The sequence below is a fragment of the Mytilus galloprovincialis genome, chromosome 2, assembly GCF_965363235.1.
Source record: "Mytilus galloprovincialis chromosome 2, xbMytGall1.hap1.1, whole genome shotgun sequence".
NCBI classification, from domain to species: Eukaryota; Metazoa; Mollusca; class Bivalvia; order Mytilida; family Mytilidae; genus Mytilus; species Mytilus galloprovincialis.
The window spans coordinates 96,861,815-96,880,899 of NC_134839.1; the positions used below are offsets into that span (position 1 = coordinate 96,861,815).

The window sequence follows — 19,085 nt, forward strand, 5'->3', positions numbered from 1 at the left end:
TACTTACATTCATCTATTCCCTTAAACAATTCCACTGCGCCTGCCTAGAAAAAACAAAAGAAATACACAATTAATAGAATTTAAATCACCTGAACTTAATGGGATCGTTGTAGCGTTTTCGCGTTGTATGCCGAGATCTTAGATTCGATCCCCGGTAGTGTCAAACCGAAAAGTGTTTGCTGTTTCTTCGATTAGAACCTGACATTTAAGAGTAAGGACACAGGCGTTTCTGCCGGAATGTGTCTGAATAGGGCAACACGACTTCCTTGTTGATTTATGTAAACTAGTACATTGAAACTCTGACTCAGTGTGTCTGTATAGTTTAAATCAAAGTTCATATCCATCTAATTACAATACATGTATGTTTCTAGCGAATCCGGTATTTTTATTGGATAACAACGCTTTCGCTTCATACTAAAATCAATGTGCTTTGGTCATCATCGTCATCGTTTGTCATAATTTCATTTTTTTCATGTGAAGTATTTTTGGAAGTCCCAAAAAACGATTATTGTAATATTTTGTAAATCTGGTGTCTAAGATCTTTTCTTGATTGTTTTTCATCAGGAAGCACAAACTCGTTTTTATTATTCATATTTATTTCATAAATACCTGAAATATAGATCTTGTATATAAACTTGCTGTATTAACTGAGTTTACTAACAGGTTGAATGTTCCTTTGTTTAGCAAGGATAGTGGTACACCAAGGTCACAATTGTTAATTTCCAAATTTACAGTACGCACAAAACATTGTCCATTTGATACACAATAACAGTCCGGCGTAGATGAGCAGGAGGTCTTTGTCTGAAAAATACATTAAAAGCTGCAACTAATATAAAAACGAACTCTTTTTGAAGAAACAGAAAGACTTCAGTATTTAAAGATAATGGTTTAAAAGAGTCCTTTTATTTATAAAAAAATATATTTTATATTGAAAACATATACAATTGTTACCTTGTGAACTTTCTGAATGATATGTATTATAGAAATTTCATAACGTTAATATTTTTGTCACCTCTACTTATCGTTGACAGTAAGTGGTTTGCTTAAATTTTGTTCGACGTGTGAACGGAACGTTATTTAGTATTGAATATTAACTCACCATCGAAAAGGAATCAACATGTGTTCTATATTTGATTTCACCAGTTTCATTTAATACAATTTCTATGGAAATATTTTCGATACCGCTGTGAAGATCTTGGAATATCAACGGAAATCTAAAAATGAAATTTCAGTTTAGAATTAACAAACATTTGTAGCAACAAGATGTAAACGTAACTATTACAGTGTGTCTCTTAAGTAATGACGAATAATATATACATATGTAAATATTAATTTTTATATCAACTTAACATTCACACACACACAAACACACACACACAAGTATTTGGTACATAGAAACCTGGTTTTGAATTAATTATACTGCTGTTTGTACATATTTATTTTTCTTTTGGTTTATTGCAATAATGGTGTTTGTTTGTCATGAAATTATAGGTTTATTGCCCCTTGGAATGTCTCTTTCTTAAAATACAATCAAACGACAAAATTAAAAAGCAGTTGATTCATTCATCCTTTCGCCTACATAAAAAAGTAATTTTTTTAAAAATTATTAAGCATATTTGCTTAAACTTAACAAAAACGCCTTTCATACTTTAAATAACAATATTGCAGCGTAATGCAATTTTAATACCTGGTTGAAAAAACTGTTTTACCATCCTCTATGTTGTACTGAATATCATTGATAAAATTATCAGGACCACTTTTATCAAAATGTAGCAATGAAGTCTTTGTTTGGTTGTTCCCCATAACATCAGAGGCTCGAATCCAAATTTGCAATATGTCACCATCGGATACTGTTCCAGTTGTCATGTGTACTGCTGTGGATTCCGTTAATGGTAATATTTCAAACCATCCAGTTGCTGGCGTCTGTGATTTCTTTGAACCGACAACTTCATAGACTAATTCAAATCTGGTGATACCATTGATGTTATCAATAGCATCTAATGTTCTTGTGCCTTCGTGATCGTCAAAGTCAGAAAGAATACGTTTATATCCATGACGTAAAATGTTGTCACTTGCTCTTGGTTCATAATGTAACACATTAGCTAGAAAATGACCATCAGAATGATTCTGATTTGAGAATAGTCCTTCCCATGTAACGTTGATAATACTTATACCAGTAGGGCTGTAAACAGTCTGCCATGTGTAGTTTGTTTGAACCTCCGCAGATAAAACAAACAGTCGTCTGGACTCGTTTACAGAAACATCAGATGTTTTATCGTATATAACGATGCGTCGGACATATTCTGAATTATTGGCGTTGTCATTTATTTCTAATATGCACGAGTAAACTCCTGATATATCTGGGGTGAATTGTAGGTTTGATAAATTCGACTCTGGTAAAAATTCTTTAAGAAATAAGGGTTTAGGATTTGTTATGTTAGTAATTTGTGGTTCCATCAGTCCATCCTTATCCAACACGTAATCCAACTTCCAAACTTCGAACGTAAACTTATGAATTCCTGAAATCTTATCTTCCCAACCAGACCAATAAGGTTTGATAGGTGTCTGGAGTGAAGTCAAAATAAGTTATGATATCAGTTTTAATTCTATTTTTTTATGATAATGTTTTAATTATCATAAAGAATTGGTCTATCTTAAAGGCCTTTGGTGATTATTCTATATACATTTTGATTGGTTTTACTATGTTTGAAAAACAATTAAGGCACTGGCTACGGTTACATGGAAATGTAACAATAATAAAAATATTATTGTTACATTGGAGACTAAATGCCGGAATGCATGGTTGGATGAGGACCTGATTAATTACGAATGTAACAATAACTATTGAGGCTACGGTTACATAGCGTTATTGTTACATGAAAAACAGCAATGTACGATGGGGACTTGTAATATGTACTAAATAATAAAAGTTTAAGACATTTATTTTATATTTACAATACATACAATGTCTTTATTTTTTTTTATTTACAATGACAGTTTATAAATATCCAGTAAGTGGTTTTTGGAGCATGTTTAAGCCCGACACATCATTTTGACGAATCCACTCCAAGCAGCCATCACACACCAGTAATAAGGGGGCAGGACCTTTTTCGGGATGCGGGATCGGGTGTTGTTTTAAGCTCGGGATATCGAGATTGATCTTTCGGGATGTCGGGATTTATTTTTTTTTTAATTCGGGACCTCGGGACTTCATGTTTTTAAGCCCGGGATTTCGGGATCAGGACCCCTCCTACCCTCCGCTGTGAACGTCTGTATCGCATACCGTGCAATTCAATTCTGCGATATTCCTTTTAGAAGATCAGGAAATCTTTAATGTTACAAATGGAAGTTTTTAACGACCTTGACTGGCTATACAGCCCTTGCACGGTCGGTCTTTAATGTTTGCCATGCTTTCGGTGAGAAATACTATTTTACTCTCGCAATGTTGATATTCTCATCCGATCTTTTGGTTGAAAGCATGTGGTGTAGTTTCATGTTGTCTTTCAATATGATTGCATTGCCGTCCATTACGGATGTTAGGTTTACCTCAGATTTCAGTATCCAACTTAGCAATTAACAAACTTTGCTTCAGTTGATGTATCAATTTTTTAGAGTTGCTTTTGTATAGAGCTATAGCTATAGAGCTGTATGAAATTTGTGTCTTGATATTGTTTCATTTTCGTTTCAAACGCATCCCAAGTTTTTCATCCAAAACTAAATTGGTAAAATAAATCTCTGCATCCATTGTTCAAAGTATATAATGACAGTAATAAGAGAAGGTGTGCAATTAAATACTTCAAAAAGTGAACACTTTATCAGCCCAAGTTCTCAACAACAAACTATATTTTTCGCATTCATTTTGACACTGCTAATCTGAGGTATTTTTATTACCTTTAAGATTAATATGTAAAACTACTTAAACATCATTTGTATAATAATAATACTTATTAATTATCATTATTACAAGTATTAATTAGTACATATGAAAGAATTAAGCAACACAGCTAAAGAAGATTTAAATTTAATAAATTTAGCGTACATTGCTGTTTTTCATGTAACAATAACACAATGTAACCGTAGCCTCAATAATTATTGTTACATTCGTAATTAATCGGTTCCTTGCCCAACTTTGCATTCCGGCAATTAGTCTCCGATGTAACAATAATATTTTTATTATTGTTACATTTCCATGTAACCGTAGCCAGTGCCAACAATTAAATATCAGTGCCCATGTCCATATTATATTATTATAGAAAAAGGGAGAAGACTCCATTATATTGTTATAACTTGTGTCAAATCCATTCCGCTATTTATGCAAATACAATATACCTAATCTAAACTAATTAAAGCTATTAGTGACTGGGGTATTCTTAGATATGTATTTTTTTCTTTTGTCGTTTTGTTATTTAGTTTTGTGCCAGTTGAAACTAAAATTTACAAGTATTATGTTAGTTACATCAGTGGACAATTCGGCAAACACAATCGTATATGACACCAATATACTCTTGATAATTATGCGTATCCCGAAGCAGAACCTTTACTCAAGTCTTTAAAGTCTTTGTTCAAAATATTAATACGTTACTAATTTTACTGAACCACGGCCGGATGCGCATTTCGACAATATTTGTCTCTTCGTGACTTCTACCAGAACTTTTCATATCTATTATTTTGCATTGGACCAGGCTTTTGTTTTTATCTTTGACTTTTTTTATCATAATTCATCAAGCCCAAACTTAACATATATGAAGTTTTAGCATTGGTAAGTACGTAACAAATTGACACCAAAAAAATCGATGTAATTTTCTCTTTGATAGAAAGTTGTCTCTTTGACAATCATATCACATCTTTTTATATCATAGTATATCAAAATATTAAATTAAACAAAATAAGAATCAATTCATCAAAATAGGCAACATTATATATTATGAATAACAAGTTGCATACTAGTTGATTGAACATAAAAATTTGACGAAACTACTATGTATGTGAAGAAGAGAAAAAGAGGAAGAAAAGTCTAAGTCACTGCTATGAATGAAATGAAAAATTGAGTAAGACAAATACAGATTTTATAGCAATATATAGTAAGGTCAATCAATGTTTTTGCTATGTAAAATCAACTATTTTTACAATTAACATCTTTCACCCCTAAAAATAAAATAAAAACAAATTAAATCAAGTATTTTACCTTCGTTATGTCCTTTTCAAGATACATTGGACTGTCTTCACATGATGAAATGTTGGTACAGTGTACAGGAGTATCAAAGTCAAATCTAAATTCCATTGTATGTTGTACTGACTGCCCTTGATAAAACTCAATTCCAGTCATTTTACCATCGCCAAAGTTAATTAGTTTCCTATTGCCACCAGAATGTGCCATGAATTCTAGAGTAATTCTGAAAAAAAAAAACAATATTTCAACAACAAATAATATTTCACCAAATTAGAGGTCAATGGATTTTAATTGATCTACTCAAGAAATGAAATGGTTATATTCTCTTTTGAGAAAATAAAATGTTCGTTCTGACGTTGTCTTTGATATTAATGTTCACTTCACATATTCAATCACATTATCAACAAAAAACAAAAGAATTAACATTAACATGGTTTGAATGCAATGAGATAAAGGCAACAGTAGTATACCGCTGTTAAAATTTCATAAATCGATCTACTAGTTTTCATGCTGTTAGGCTACAGGACTGGTAGAATCCTCGGGGACAGACTGTCCACCAGCAGAGATTCCGGTCCGGTGGTGATAAATAAAGGCAACAGTAATATACCGCTGTTCAAAATTCATAAATCAATCTACTAGTTTTCATGCTGTTTGACTACCAGACTTGTAGAATCCTCGGGGACATATTGTCCACCACCAGAGATTCCGGTCCGTTGGTGATAAATGAAGGCAACATTAGTATACCGTTGTTCAAAATTCATAATTCGATCTTCAAGTTTTCATGTTGTTAGGCTACTGGACTGGTATAATCCTCGGGGACAGATTGTCCACCAGCAGAGATTCCGATGGACGAACTGCGTAAATATTATCTTAACTGTAAATAACATTTCTAGTTGTTTTTATTGTTTATTTATTTTAGTGTTGTTAATTCTGTTATACTTACATGTCTCCAGAAGATAACGGTACTGTATACGTATTTAGTAGCTGAATATTACAATGTAGTGCAGGTATGGGACTTTCCTCACTTAGATCAGTGCATTGGAGAACTGTTTTATTTTTTACTAGAAAGAAAACAAAAAATAACATTTTTAATAATTTCAAATTGATAAAAAAAAATCAGTGTCTTTTCATTAAAATGTTATTTTATTCCAACTATTTGGATACATGAAACAATCAAATATCTGATATTGCAAAACGTGTAGCCTGTGAGGTGAGACACAGACGTTTTAAAAAAAATAACCGTGACTAAGAAATGAAAATTGGGAAATAAATTTGTAAACAAAAGTATGAAGAAGACCATCCTACCAATACGCACATTCACATACATCTACAAAATGATAACAGCACTTTACGTTCAATGTAGAAGTTGTTAACTACGGAACAGGAGGCACAATGACATCGTCCGTTTATCGAAATCACATAAAGAAGAACGTCCAAACAATTAAATTGACATATATTTTATGAAAACGATCCATTTATCAATCACGGTAAGCGTCAATTTGATGCAGACAACAAAAGTTGGTGCATACTTGCAAGTCTCCCCCCCACGTTTTAGTCAAACTAGAAAATATATCATAAAATTGATGTGAAAGCACTTTAAAAAAAATCAAAAGCATTTTGTTTAAAACTATTGAGAAATCATCGATCAATATTTACCAGTAGATTGAAATGTATGTGTGAATTGTACAGTTCCCTCCACAATACCAAACTCAGATTTATTCAAGTAGTTCGGATATTCAGGAAGTGTTCCGAAAGTCAAATTTCCGTCAAAAGAAGCCTCAAGTACAAATATCATTGAATTAAACATTTCCTGATTTGACCATGTTAAATTATGTTCGGTAGAATTCACTTGATAGGTGTATTTCACAATTTTAGTACTCAAATCTACGTAGCTAAATGTTGCTGCACTTCTTTGTAAGGAGGGTGAATGCGTTTCGCCGACTGAAAAATAATGTAAATTTCAAGATAGATTAGTTTCATTTTTCAGCAAAAATATTCCAAGTATTTGATAAGACAAACAGTGTTGTATACGTAATACATGACCAGGTAGTTGTTGAAAATATAAATAGATGGAGAAAGAAAAGAAATAGGTAATAGATGGAACCTTTCAGTTGACTTTGTCATGTTTTTCGGTTTGTTAGATTGTTTATATTGATTGTTTTTCTTCATAGTAGTACACATTTCTTAACATTAGGTGTTACAAAACAGTCCATTGGCTGTTTTAAAACATGGTTAATATACCCAACGCAAGAATTTAATTTTCCAAAAAATTAAAATTAATTTATAACTGGGAATTAAAACTTATTTTAAAAAGTTTAACACATGTAACCTTGATTTGCCAACAATCAATTAGCTACATATAACTTTTAAAATTACACCATTTATTTTTGTTTGTTCCGAGTTTAATAATATAACTGTATATGGTGATAGTCTTTTCAAACAAACTCTCACACGACATATCAAGTAGAAAACAAAGATGGTTCAAATAAAATTGTGTACGCAATGTGTCATTTCTATATTTTCAATAAATAAACTTACATTGTAAACAAGTAGATCCACTGAAACTATTAGTACAGATGCATTCATCTATATCACTTTTACAATGACCAGGATAGCATGGTTGTAGATGAGAACAAAAGGAAGCTGAAATTAAAATTTGTTAAAAATATTATAAACGTATAACAATCATTTTATGGGAGTCATGTTAACCTTATCATCAGTAAAGTTAATTGACATTAAACATCTATAAATGTGTATAACATAATAAGTTTCTACAATATCATATTTATATGCTTATATATATTTTACTAAATGTTTGACGAAATACAAACATATATAGACATGCATGCCCAAATTCCATCCCCAACTTAGTTGGATTCAATATAGCCTTAATGGTGCCATTGCCAAATTATCTATGTTTTGTGTCAATGAAAAACAAATGTGTGTGCATGTTATTTTTTTTTTTAATTTGGGGGTTGGGTTGGTTGGTTCTGTATAGGCAATGCTCACAGTTTTCTTGTTGATTCTATAAATTAGTTAAAATCATAAAGATGAGAATAAAGAGTATCGGAATACTATCTGCTCATTGTACAGCTTTTTATTTTCTTATTCACTATATATTTGTTACTTATTGTACCCGCTCAGTTATTATTATTTTTTTTATCAAATACGTAAACCTTTCTAAAAATGTTTTACCTGTTGTAAATGTATGTTCAAATGGTATTGGGCTGCGGGTAAAGTCTGGTTTGGTGTCATAGTCAGTATAAATCTCTGCTGTGTAAGTAGTACCAGGTGAAAGATCATTAAATATATATGTATCAGCATCTTTATCAATATCAAATGAGTCTGTCGTATTATCAGGTTTATACAGCAAGATGATATATCTCAGTCGTTGATAACAGGTGGACACATTTGTCCATTGTATGGTCACTGCTCTATTTGTAATGTTGACAGTAGTAACAAATGAAGGACTTGGATCTGAAAAATGATAGAAATATTTTGTTTAGAAGAATCCCTTTTTTTAATTTAATAATAATTCCAACTATTATAGAGTGTCATGGAAGCCGTTCCTGAAAAATCACCAAAGCATTATTATGATTCAATGTATTTTCCCATTCATGGTTAAAAAAAACACAACTTGTTTTGTTTGGCAGTTATGTATTATGGAACAAATTAGTTTTGTCCCTTCGATTAGGTGCACTCGACTCCAATCTTAATTGACTAGGATTTGAAGTTTTCTTATCGAAGGTCAGTGGTTTTCTCCAGGCACTCTGGCTTCCTCCACCAATAAAACCTGACCGCCATGAAATACCCCAAATGTGGCAATAAAATATCAACAATCAATCAACCAATCTCTTTGATTAAGTCCTTGTACCTTAATGAATTTGACGATACAGTAACTACCTATGACCCACTGTTCTATGTTTTGTTATTAAGAAGTTTCCAAAGGAATTCGCATGTTCTTGTGAGATACTGAACGATCAATTACGGTTATTTAACAATTGATAATAGTAGAAAACTAACGCTACTTACAACTATTGATACCATTAAACTTTGTGACCTCCCCTATCTGTAATAGATTATGATAAATTATATCAGCATAAAAAAATTGAACACCTTTTTTTTTTTTTAAATATATTTGGATGTAATTATACACCTTGTTGACAGCATGTTTGTTTATTTCTAACATAAGCAAAAATGAACTGTAAACTGAGAAGAAGAATACTAATTGACATGTATATGAGAATCATTCATTCAGTATGATACAACTTGCTTTGACTGCATTTCATTTAGGCAGTATAAATGGAAAATAGCAATAGATGAATACAACACTTGTTTTTCAAAAACATGACAAAGTAATAAATATCAAACTTTTAACGTACTTTGATCAATGTAGAAGTGCCTAATGAAGCTGTGTTGTGTGATGTGATATTAAGATTATAATATCCAGTCGCTATCACATCTATTGGTACACCTAGATGACAATTGTTAATTTCGATGGTTATGTTCCTCATAAAACACAGTCCCATTGGTACACAGTAACAGTCGTGAGTAAGAGCACAGGCCTCAGTAGTCTGTAGTATAAAATAAATCATTATTTTTCTTATATTTTATGACAATCTAATGTTACAGTATTTGAAGTTTTGAGAAAAAATGGGACTTGTAATTCTTTTTTTTTATTTTTCTGGTATTATAATAATTGAAAGAAAATCTTACTTAAGTCTAAAATTTTATTTTTTTTACATTTTAAAATATGTCAACATTTTTTTCGTTCCTTAGTTCACAGATTGAATCAAACCTACCCTTTCTTCCACAGAAACATTTTGGTCAAATCTGATATTGTTTGTTCCGTTAAGCACAATTTGCATTGACACATAAGTGACACCACTATGAAGATCCCGGGATACAAATTCAATCCTAAAAGAATAAAAGCATTAATAAATAATTATTATAATAGGTTAGATATTATTAATTAATTTGAGACAAATCTAAGAAACATGCAAAAATAATCGTAAATCCTTATACTTGTAACTCACAACCGTTGTATCAAAAAATACTTCTTTTTTATCTGCATGATAAATGTAAAACAATAACATACATTAGATCGTTGATTGTCCTGTTTGAATTGTTTTACACTTAAAAAAATAAGGACATGTACTGTAACTTCCAATGAGACGACTATCCAACAAAGCTTAAATGAGGTAGATGTACGCATTAGTCATTTTTGAGCCCTTTGTAGCTTGCTGTTTGGTGTGAGGCAAGACTACGTGTTGAAGGCCGTACTTTGACATATAATTGTTAACCTTTTAAAAAAGAATGGTCAACATAGATACAAGTATCTTGTCTTAGGGAGGGATAAATCCTACTTTGTAAAGAATCACTCTGATTCAAACAAAAAATTCTCTGAAACTGATATTATCAAGATGCTTGATTTCTTGATTGACAACATATTTGTTACGTTCGGAGGACGTGTTTTTCAACAGACTGTCGGCATTCCAATGGGAACAAACTGTGCCCCTCTACTCGCCGACTTGTTTCTTTATTATTATGAGGCTGACTTCATGCAGGAACTTCTTAGGAAGAAAGATAAGAAGTTAGCAATATCCTTTAACTCTACTTTCCGCTATATAGATGATGTTCTTTCACTAAACAATTCAAAATTTGGTGACTATGTGGAACGCATCTATCCAATCGAACTAGAGATAAAGGATACTACAGATACAGTTAAGTCGGCTTTATATCTTGACTTACATCTAGAAATTGACAATGAGGGTCGGTTGAAAACAAAACTTTACGACAAAAGAGATGATTTCAGCTTTCCAATTGTGAACTTTCCATTTCTAAGTAGCAACATTCCAGCAGCACCTGCATACGGGGTATATATCTCCCAATTGATACGATATTCCCGTGCTTGCATTTCCTATCATGATTTTCTTGATAGAGGTTTGCTGCTCACAAGGAAGCTATTAAACCAAGAGTTCCAAATGGTGAAGTTAAAATCATCCCTTCGTAAATTTTAAGGACGGCATCACGAGTTGGTTGACCGTTATGGAATAACCGTTTCACAAATGATATCGGATATGTTCCTTGCGTCGTAACTACAATCCCCTTCCCTTTCATGAATATGACCTACCGAATTAGACTATTTACCGGATTTGTAATCACATAAGCAACACGACAGGTGCCAAATGTGGAGCAGGATCTGCTTACCCTTCCGGAGCACCTGAGATCACCCCTAGTTTTTGGTGGGGTTCGTGTTGTTTATTCTTTAGTTTTCTATGTTGTGTCGTGTGTACTATTGTTTTTCTGTTAGTCTTATTCATTTTTAGCCATGGCGTTGTCAGTTTGTTTTAGATTTATGAGTTTGACTGTCCCTTTGGTATCTTTCGTCCCTCTTTTATCTGTGTGACTTGAATTTAGAGTTGCCTCAATGACACTCATACCACACCTTGTTTTATTCTTTTCGTATAATGTACAAGTCCACCTATTTCTCACCTGCTTGAAAAAGTGTGGTCCCCACCTTCTATATTGTATTCTCTATTTGTTAAAAAGTTATCTGGTCCACTTTGATCATAATGAATAATTGTAGTTTGCGTTTTGTTGGTACCAAGCACATCGAACGCACGAACCCATATTTGTTGTGAATCTCCATCTCCTATTGTGCCAGCAGCCATATTAAGAACAGACTGTTCTGCTATTGGATAAATATCCTCCCATCCGTCCGCAGGGGCCTCAGATGATGGTCTACTGACAATTTCATGGTTTATTTGGAACTTAACGATACCATTTATATTAGAAATACTATCAATTGTTCTGTCCCCTTCATGGTCATCATTCTTTGTCAAGATTCGTTTATAGTTATGACGTCGTATGTTATCACTTAATCGTGGTTTATAGTCTAAAACCTTTGCCAAGAAATGTTCTTTATGATGTACAGAATTGCTGAACAAATCTTCCCATTTTACAGTTATATCATTTTTAACATTAGGTTTGAAGTCTGTTTGCCATAAATAGTTTGTTACAAAATTCGCAGATGATACAAACAGACTATTAGAGCTATTAACAGTTACATGTGAGTTATCGTCAAATATAACAATACGTCGGACGTATTCCGAGTTATTCGCAACATCGTTCACTTCCAGTATACATGAATACACTCCAGCTTCCGTCGGCTTGTAAGTCGGGAAAGTCAAGTTCTTAGCCATTATGTTAGTTATAAACACGGGTGCAGGGTTGGTATTATTAGTTATAAGAGGTTCTTGTAATCCTTCCGCATCCACATTATATTCCATCTTCCATACTTCAAAAGTATAACTAGAAATGCCAGAAAGGCGATCGGTCCAACCAGACCAATCGGGACGAATTTCGATCTGCATAAAAAAAGAAATTGTGTTAAATGGACTTAATTGTGAACTATATATTATTTTTGCTAGTTGCTATTAAACATTTAACACAATCATTGTGTGGCACTGACAACATTCTCGAAGAATTTTTCGAGGATTAAAAAAAAGTGGTAAAGGTAAAATTTGCAGAAATATCTTTTTAATCTTGATAAAATTATTTCATTGTGTGGCACTGACAACATTCTCGAAGAATTTTTTGCGAATTAAAATAATAGTTAAGGTAAAATTTGCAGAAATATCTTTTTAATCTTGATAAAATTATTTGTAAAGAACACATGTAAAAATGAATAGTACAGGTGTTGCCAAAAATGTGGGGTTCATTTTATATTATTTGAAGAATGATATTTAATAACACATTAGAAAAAAATTCTCGCAGCCTGTTTTTTCATCATTAATTTTCCAACAAATATAACAAAACCATCTTTCGACTACCAATCTAATAACAAATCGTTTCATGTCATACCGATGTGATATCATTCTCCAATTGCAAAGCATGATCCGAACAAGTGGAATTTTCTGTGCAGTGAGAAGGCACTCCAAAATCAAACTTGAACTCCAAAACGTCAATAGCTGTTACTCCAATATAAAACTCAACTCCAGTCACAGCACGGTCGTCTAATGTCATTAGTTCCAGTTTTCCACCTGATTTTGCTCGAAATTCCAATAATATTCTGAAATGAAATAGCACAAATTACTCATTTTGTATTTTTTTTTTAAATTTAAAGAGTTTCACAATATTAATGTTTCTTCCTTTATTTACATATACAGTAACCAAGGTAGGTTTTTGTTTGTACAAAAATACAAAACCAGTGTTTTACATTATCATCAATAATCTAGCCGTTAGAATTTGAAGGATGGTTTCAAAAGAGGGGCGACACTATTGAGTCTTATGTAGACGAAATGCGCGTCTGGTGTAAATACAAAAAATAATGGTATCTATGATGAGTTTATTCAAAAGAGAGGCGAACTTTTGACAAATATTTAAAAAGAGATGCAAAGGGCGTTTGATAAACTTAAGACTATCGATATTATACTGACTTGATATATCATTTTCCTTTTTTTCGATTCGAAACATAAAAGACTTATTAAAAGATAAATCTCATATTTTTCCTAGCGAGACTAATTTCACTGTACGTGCAAAATATTTTTTTCAATGAAATATTGCCCTACACCCAAAAGTTTGTTCACTATTACATAATTTGTTATAATATATAACGTGGCTTACAAATCTCCTGATGTTAACTTCAGTTGTTTATCAACTGTAAAGGTACATTGTAATTCCGTCACTGGCATCATATTACTGGCATTTGGACATTGTAAGATGGTGTCATTGTTCCCTGTAAATAAATGGAAACTATTCAACCTGCTAGAATTTGGCAATTTGTTTTAAGGTGGTACCTAACACTACAGGGAGATTACTCTGTAAAATCAGCTAAACGTTTTAATTACTTTGTGTTGTGAAGGGGATATTAAGCTTCTCAATGATCAAAATAAGTGTTTATCAAACTCCTATATAACCAGTGTAATTTTTTAAATAAAACAGTTGGTTCAAATTTTTTGTTTTTTTGTTACATTTTTGTCAAAGAGTCATAGTAAATATTTTGTCAAAATTTTATGAAAATTAAACGAGCCAAATTAATTTTAGTTAAAGTGTTGGGTACCACCTTAAGAGCATACTCGACACTGTTTAGTTGCTCTTTTTTCTTGGGTTCTAACCATTTAATCTACACATCATCAAATAGAATCGAAAGATACCAAAGAAACATTAAAACTCGATAGTCAACCATATAAAAAATGCATCTAAGTACATTTGTTGTTTTATAGAAAATCATGAACTCCGTTTTGATTTCTCAACACCACAAAGATGACAAATTAATGCTATTTCACACATTTCAAGACTGGTTGATAATGGAAATTCGTCATTGTATTACGTATTATATATTCTATTGAGTGTCAGGAGTTTAAGAATCCATTTTTAATTTTTAATAGGATTTTTTATAGTTGTATTACGGAGTAATTTCTTACGTTTTCATCAACAGAGGTGGAAGATACATCAGAGAGAACGGAATTCAAGGAATTCAACAGAAAATGAGAAAAAGACAAAGAACAAAACGCGGGTGATCGCAGATGCTCTAGAAGGGCCTGCTCCATATACGACACCGTCGTTTTGCTCGAAGTAATATCAAATTCGATGTCTCAATCGATAAATTACAATTGTTGTTATGAATTTGTTGATTGGTGTACTACATCTGAATACTGCAGGACAGTTTTGATTATTCAGATGATTTCGTTTCCGTTTTTTTTGCATAACTTACCTTGAAAATCTTCAAAGATGTTAAATATGATATGCGTATGACACTATACATCAAAGAAGATTTTAAAATGCAAATTATTCTAGATAACTGTACTCTAAAAATACAGTCGAAATATACTGTCGTAATTTAGCAAAAGGAATGTAATTAAAACTATTTGACTTATAATTGTTAATTGTTATACATTGTGACTTGAATTAAGAGTTGTCTCATTGACACTCATACCACATATTCTTATTTGTATTTACTTTAGATAAATCAAATTTGAGCACTGATAAATATCTTTGTGAGATTTAGATTTTCAGTTTTACACGAGAAACGCTACACAAAAAGGGATATGTAGTTCCCTATTGTCAATTTTCCTTTTGTGGACGGCGGTGTTTCTATAACCCAACCTTACAGTGTTCATAAATGTTAACTTGTTCACCTTACCCTTGTCTGTAGTTTCATTTGGATTTCAACGAACGTAATTTATACATTACTTTTATTAAATCAAGGCTTTCGTTACCCCAAATACCGTAAAACCTTTATAGATTTGGTTTAGAAGTGTGGCTGTAAAATCCGTATTATAAATTAACGAGATACTAAATCATGATTTTTACGGTGATGATGTTTATCAAGCCTAAACATTTTGATGTTTTGTATCTTTCTATTAAGTTAAGCACTGTTCCACACGTTTTAAACTTTGTCTCCAAAGTTAGTGAGAGATTGGTTACCTCTTTATCTTGCCACATTCTGTATACGTCTGTTCCAGGTCAGGAGCCTGCCATTCAGTGGTTGTCGTTCGTTACTTTATATATAATATATCATATTTGTTTTCCGTTTATTGTTTTGTTGAGTTTTCTTGACTATAATTGTTTTACACCTGTTATTTCGGAGGCATTTTATTGCTTGTTATGCGGGACGGGTTCTGCTAATTGTTGACATCTGTATGTTTATATTTAGTTGCTGAATTAAAGGCCGTTTGGTTACCTACTATTGCTAACTATAATGCTATTTGTTCTCTGGTAGGTGCAAAGTTGTCTCGCAGGCAATCATATCACTTTGTCTTACATTTACATTTATATTTATTGAATTGCTTTACAGGTTGTCCTAAAGGTAACTGGTTTTCAGGTGGAAATGCATTACACTTAAATATTTTTTTAAAGGATCTGATAATGACAACAAATCATTTCGTTCATTTTATCTTTTCAGACAGTATCCGATCAAAATCAAAATAAATATAAATATAAAAGATTTGAAAAAGGAATATACCATGGGAACATTCAAAACACATAAGTAGATCAAAATAGACAACTCCATTCACAAAACAGCAAGACGACGAGTCCACACACTACTTAACTTAAAAATAAAGATAATGCTAAAATAGATGCATTCGCCAACATTATTACTCGTGTATGTAATTACAACATTATGTATGAAAATGTTCATATGGTGTAGTTAATTTAATAAGACTTAATTTTATTTTTAGAATAATGTATATGCCTTTGTTATCTATATTGCATATCAACCAGTCAAAAAGCTCATTACTTTGATACTGACATGAAAAAAAGTGCAGTGATAATAAATGGAGGAATGCGAATAGTTCGTTTTGTTTTGTTCGCGGTTTCTCAATATTTTTTAGTTATACCAGCTCTTCAAAAATGTAGAAGGTTTGTACTTCCTCCACTCTTTATGAAGAAACATGAAACGTGAATTTTGATCAATAAGATTCTAAGTGACTTATGAACTTAATGGCATACATGTATTTCTTTTTCTGTAAATCACATTTCTTTGTATACAGTAAGTTTTATTGAAATACAAAAGTTGTAAGATTGGTGTTTTTTTTTATCTGGTCGGAATTTTTTACCTCTTGTTTCTGTCGGAAAATCAAAATGTATTGATTTGTCATTATTCGTCATTTGTTTGTTGTTCTGTGGTTTAGATTAAATTTTTTATGTTTTTTTTTTAAATTTATGCAGCTAGTTCCACATGAAATACCATAAAGAAAAAATATATGTCACGTGTTTTTACATCGTCTTGGAAAAATATCAAATCAATTTAAATATATCTGTACCTGAATTAATTGTTGAGTGGTTGATATGCACACGCCCTTCTACTATCCCAAAGGTTGCATTTGTGACATAGTTCGGATATCCTGGTACTGAACCAAATATGGAATCGGATTGAAAAGAAGCTTCGAATGAAAGCTTCGACACATTGAAGTCTTCCTGATTTGACCAAGTTATTCTGTCTCCCTTGGAAGCTGTACTATACGTAAACAAATCTTTTCCAATCGTAGAGTCGTGCAAGGATATGGAAGAATTAGTCCTATGAATTAATGGCATATATTGGGCATCAACTATAACAAAAACAAAGACTGATTTATTTCATTTTTATTAATATATTCATATAAAAAAATCTAAAAATTAACATTATATGTACTTTTACATGTACCTTTATTAATAACTAACAATAACAAACAAATACATGTTTTGCTTTCGAAAACCAAATGAGTATTTCCGTAAGATATAACTAATAATTCAATGTAACCTATGTGTTGACTAGTTTCGTGTTAAACCAGAATATGTAATAAATATATAACTTGAATGATATCGTTATTTGCAGAACCGTGCTGAAGATGTTTCAATTACATCATTTTGGACCCAGCCATATTCAATAACAACAATGATAATCATAGTAAAAACACAAACAGAATTAAAACAAAAACAAAACATAACATAAAAGTAACGAATAAAAACAGACTGGCAGTGATATGACAGCAGCTGTGCATCATCATACATGTATGCTTCTGCTTTACCAGTAATTAAATTCTCTTTATGCATCGAAAAAAAACCAGAACGTAATGGATGTAATATACACATGCAAACATATGAAAATTATATACACTTAGAGATATAAGATAATTTTATTTTGACTAGACAAAATAGATACAACAACTTTTATAAATTTGAATTTGACAAAATAAATTCTTGAGGAAAAGTTTTGATCATTATGAATGACAGAAGAAGAGTAACTCTATATATAATATATGTGGTTAACAAGAAATAAAATGTTTTCGATGATGTAATCAATGCCTATTTACATCGCACTCCAGTCGAAAGTAGAATGCTTATTGCCAAACCAGTTTTTGAAAGATGAAATATATGTGACGTTTATAGCATGTACACTTTTGAGTTATATGACGTTTTACGTTGATAAATACAAGTTTGCTTCATTCATTATATTAAAGTTAACTGTTGATAAAACACCAACAGAATTCCTATCTATATTGCTGTTCATTATACTTTTTGGATAATAGTTAAATAATTATGATTCAAGAAAAACTTACACTGCAAGCAATTATTGCCCATAAAACCGTTTGAACATGTACATTCATCATTGTAACTTTTGCAAACTCCAGGATAGCAAGGTTGTAGGTGGGAGCAATATTCAGCTGAAATATTTCTTTAAATTACTTGAGATATATATACACCAATAAATAAATAGATATAAAATATAAAAAAGCTAGTTAAATACTCTCAAATTAGTATTAATCATTTCTGTCGCTCAGCCTGGAACTTATAGGTGCTAGCATATTAGCACGACATTTCGGCAAGTCAAGTCTGAATATAACATTATTTTGATACTCAGCCATTTTATCAATGGAAGGCCTTTCCGGTATGGAGAGCATATCACTTTTAGATTTTACTAAGATGTTTGTTACAATCGGGAGTTTACCATTTAAAACTAAATCTGGTGGCGCGAAAGGAGAGGTAGATAACCTTCGAAGTCGTTTCTTCAAACAAGAACAGTAAACAATTATCCCAATTACAATAATAACGAACAAAAGAACAACTGTTGGTACTATAATAATGATAAGATTAATACTGCTTTCTTCTAGATCTGGACTATCGTCTGCAAAATAAAGTTTAAACAAAAATTATATGGGGAAACAATATCAACCCATGTTACCAATATATTTACTACACGAATTTTTATATTCAACAGCTAAACCATATAAAGGATTGTATTGCCAAAAGATGATACACACAGTCGTTAATCATGTCCTTAGTTTTGAAGTTGAAATAGGGAAGGTCTGCGGATTTGTTATTTTTCATTTGTTATGAAATCCACAAATTTCATCAGGCCAATTGCACTAATATCCCGATACGTTCATATAAGTTTGTATGTGTTCTATCGTTTTCAATTTTAAAATTC

General features: G+C 31.7%; 1 protein-coding gene across 3 annotated transcripts in view; it reads right to left on the reverse strand.

Annotated features, from left to right (window-relative positions):
* LOC143065013 (uncharacterized) overlaps positions 1 to 19,085 on the reverse strand; it is a 49,791-nt gene that overhangs the window by 12,047 nt on the left and 18,659 nt on the right. The window contains exons 14-30 of one of the 3 annotated variants that reach the window (XM_076238282.1): positions 18,217 to 18,321; positions 16,942 to 17,226; positions 13,799 to 13,910; positions 13,037 to 13,244; positions 11,666 to 12,540; positions 9,973 to 10,087; positions 9,553 to 9,744; positions 9,203 to 9,239; positions 8,366 to 8,647; positions 7,709 to 7,813; positions 6,827 to 7,111; positions 6,114 to 6,231; positions 5,186 to 5,393; positions 1,688 to 2,565; positions 1,100 to 1,214; positions 610 to 801; positions 8 to 44 (exon numbers count right to left, since the gene is read on the reverse strand). In XM_076238282.1, coding sequence (XP_076094397.1) covers positions 8 to 44; positions 610 to 801; positions 1,100 to 1,214; positions 1,688 to 2,565; positions 5,186 to 5,393; positions 6,114 to 6,231; positions 6,827 to 7,111; positions 7,709 to 7,813; positions 8,366 to 8,647; positions 9,203 to 9,239; positions 9,553 to 9,744; positions 9,973 to 10,087; positions 11,666 to 12,540; positions 13,037 to 13,244; positions 13,799 to 13,910; positions 16,942 to 17,226; positions 18,217 to 18,321 — 4,149 coding nt within the window. The remainder of the gene's footprint in view (positions 1 to 7; positions 45 to 609; positions 802 to 1,099; positions 1,215 to 1,687; positions 2,566 to 5,185; positions 5,394 to 6,113; positions 6,232 to 6,826; positions 7,112 to 7,708; positions 7,814 to 8,365; positions 8,648 to 9,202; positions 9,240 to 9,552; positions 9,745 to 9,972; positions 10,088 to 11,665; positions 12,541 to 13,036; positions 13,245 to 13,798; positions 13,911 to 16,941; positions 17,227 to 18,216; positions 18,322 to 19,085) is intronic. The other 2 variants (XM_076238283.1, XM_076238284.1) reach the window with 2 other exon arrangements.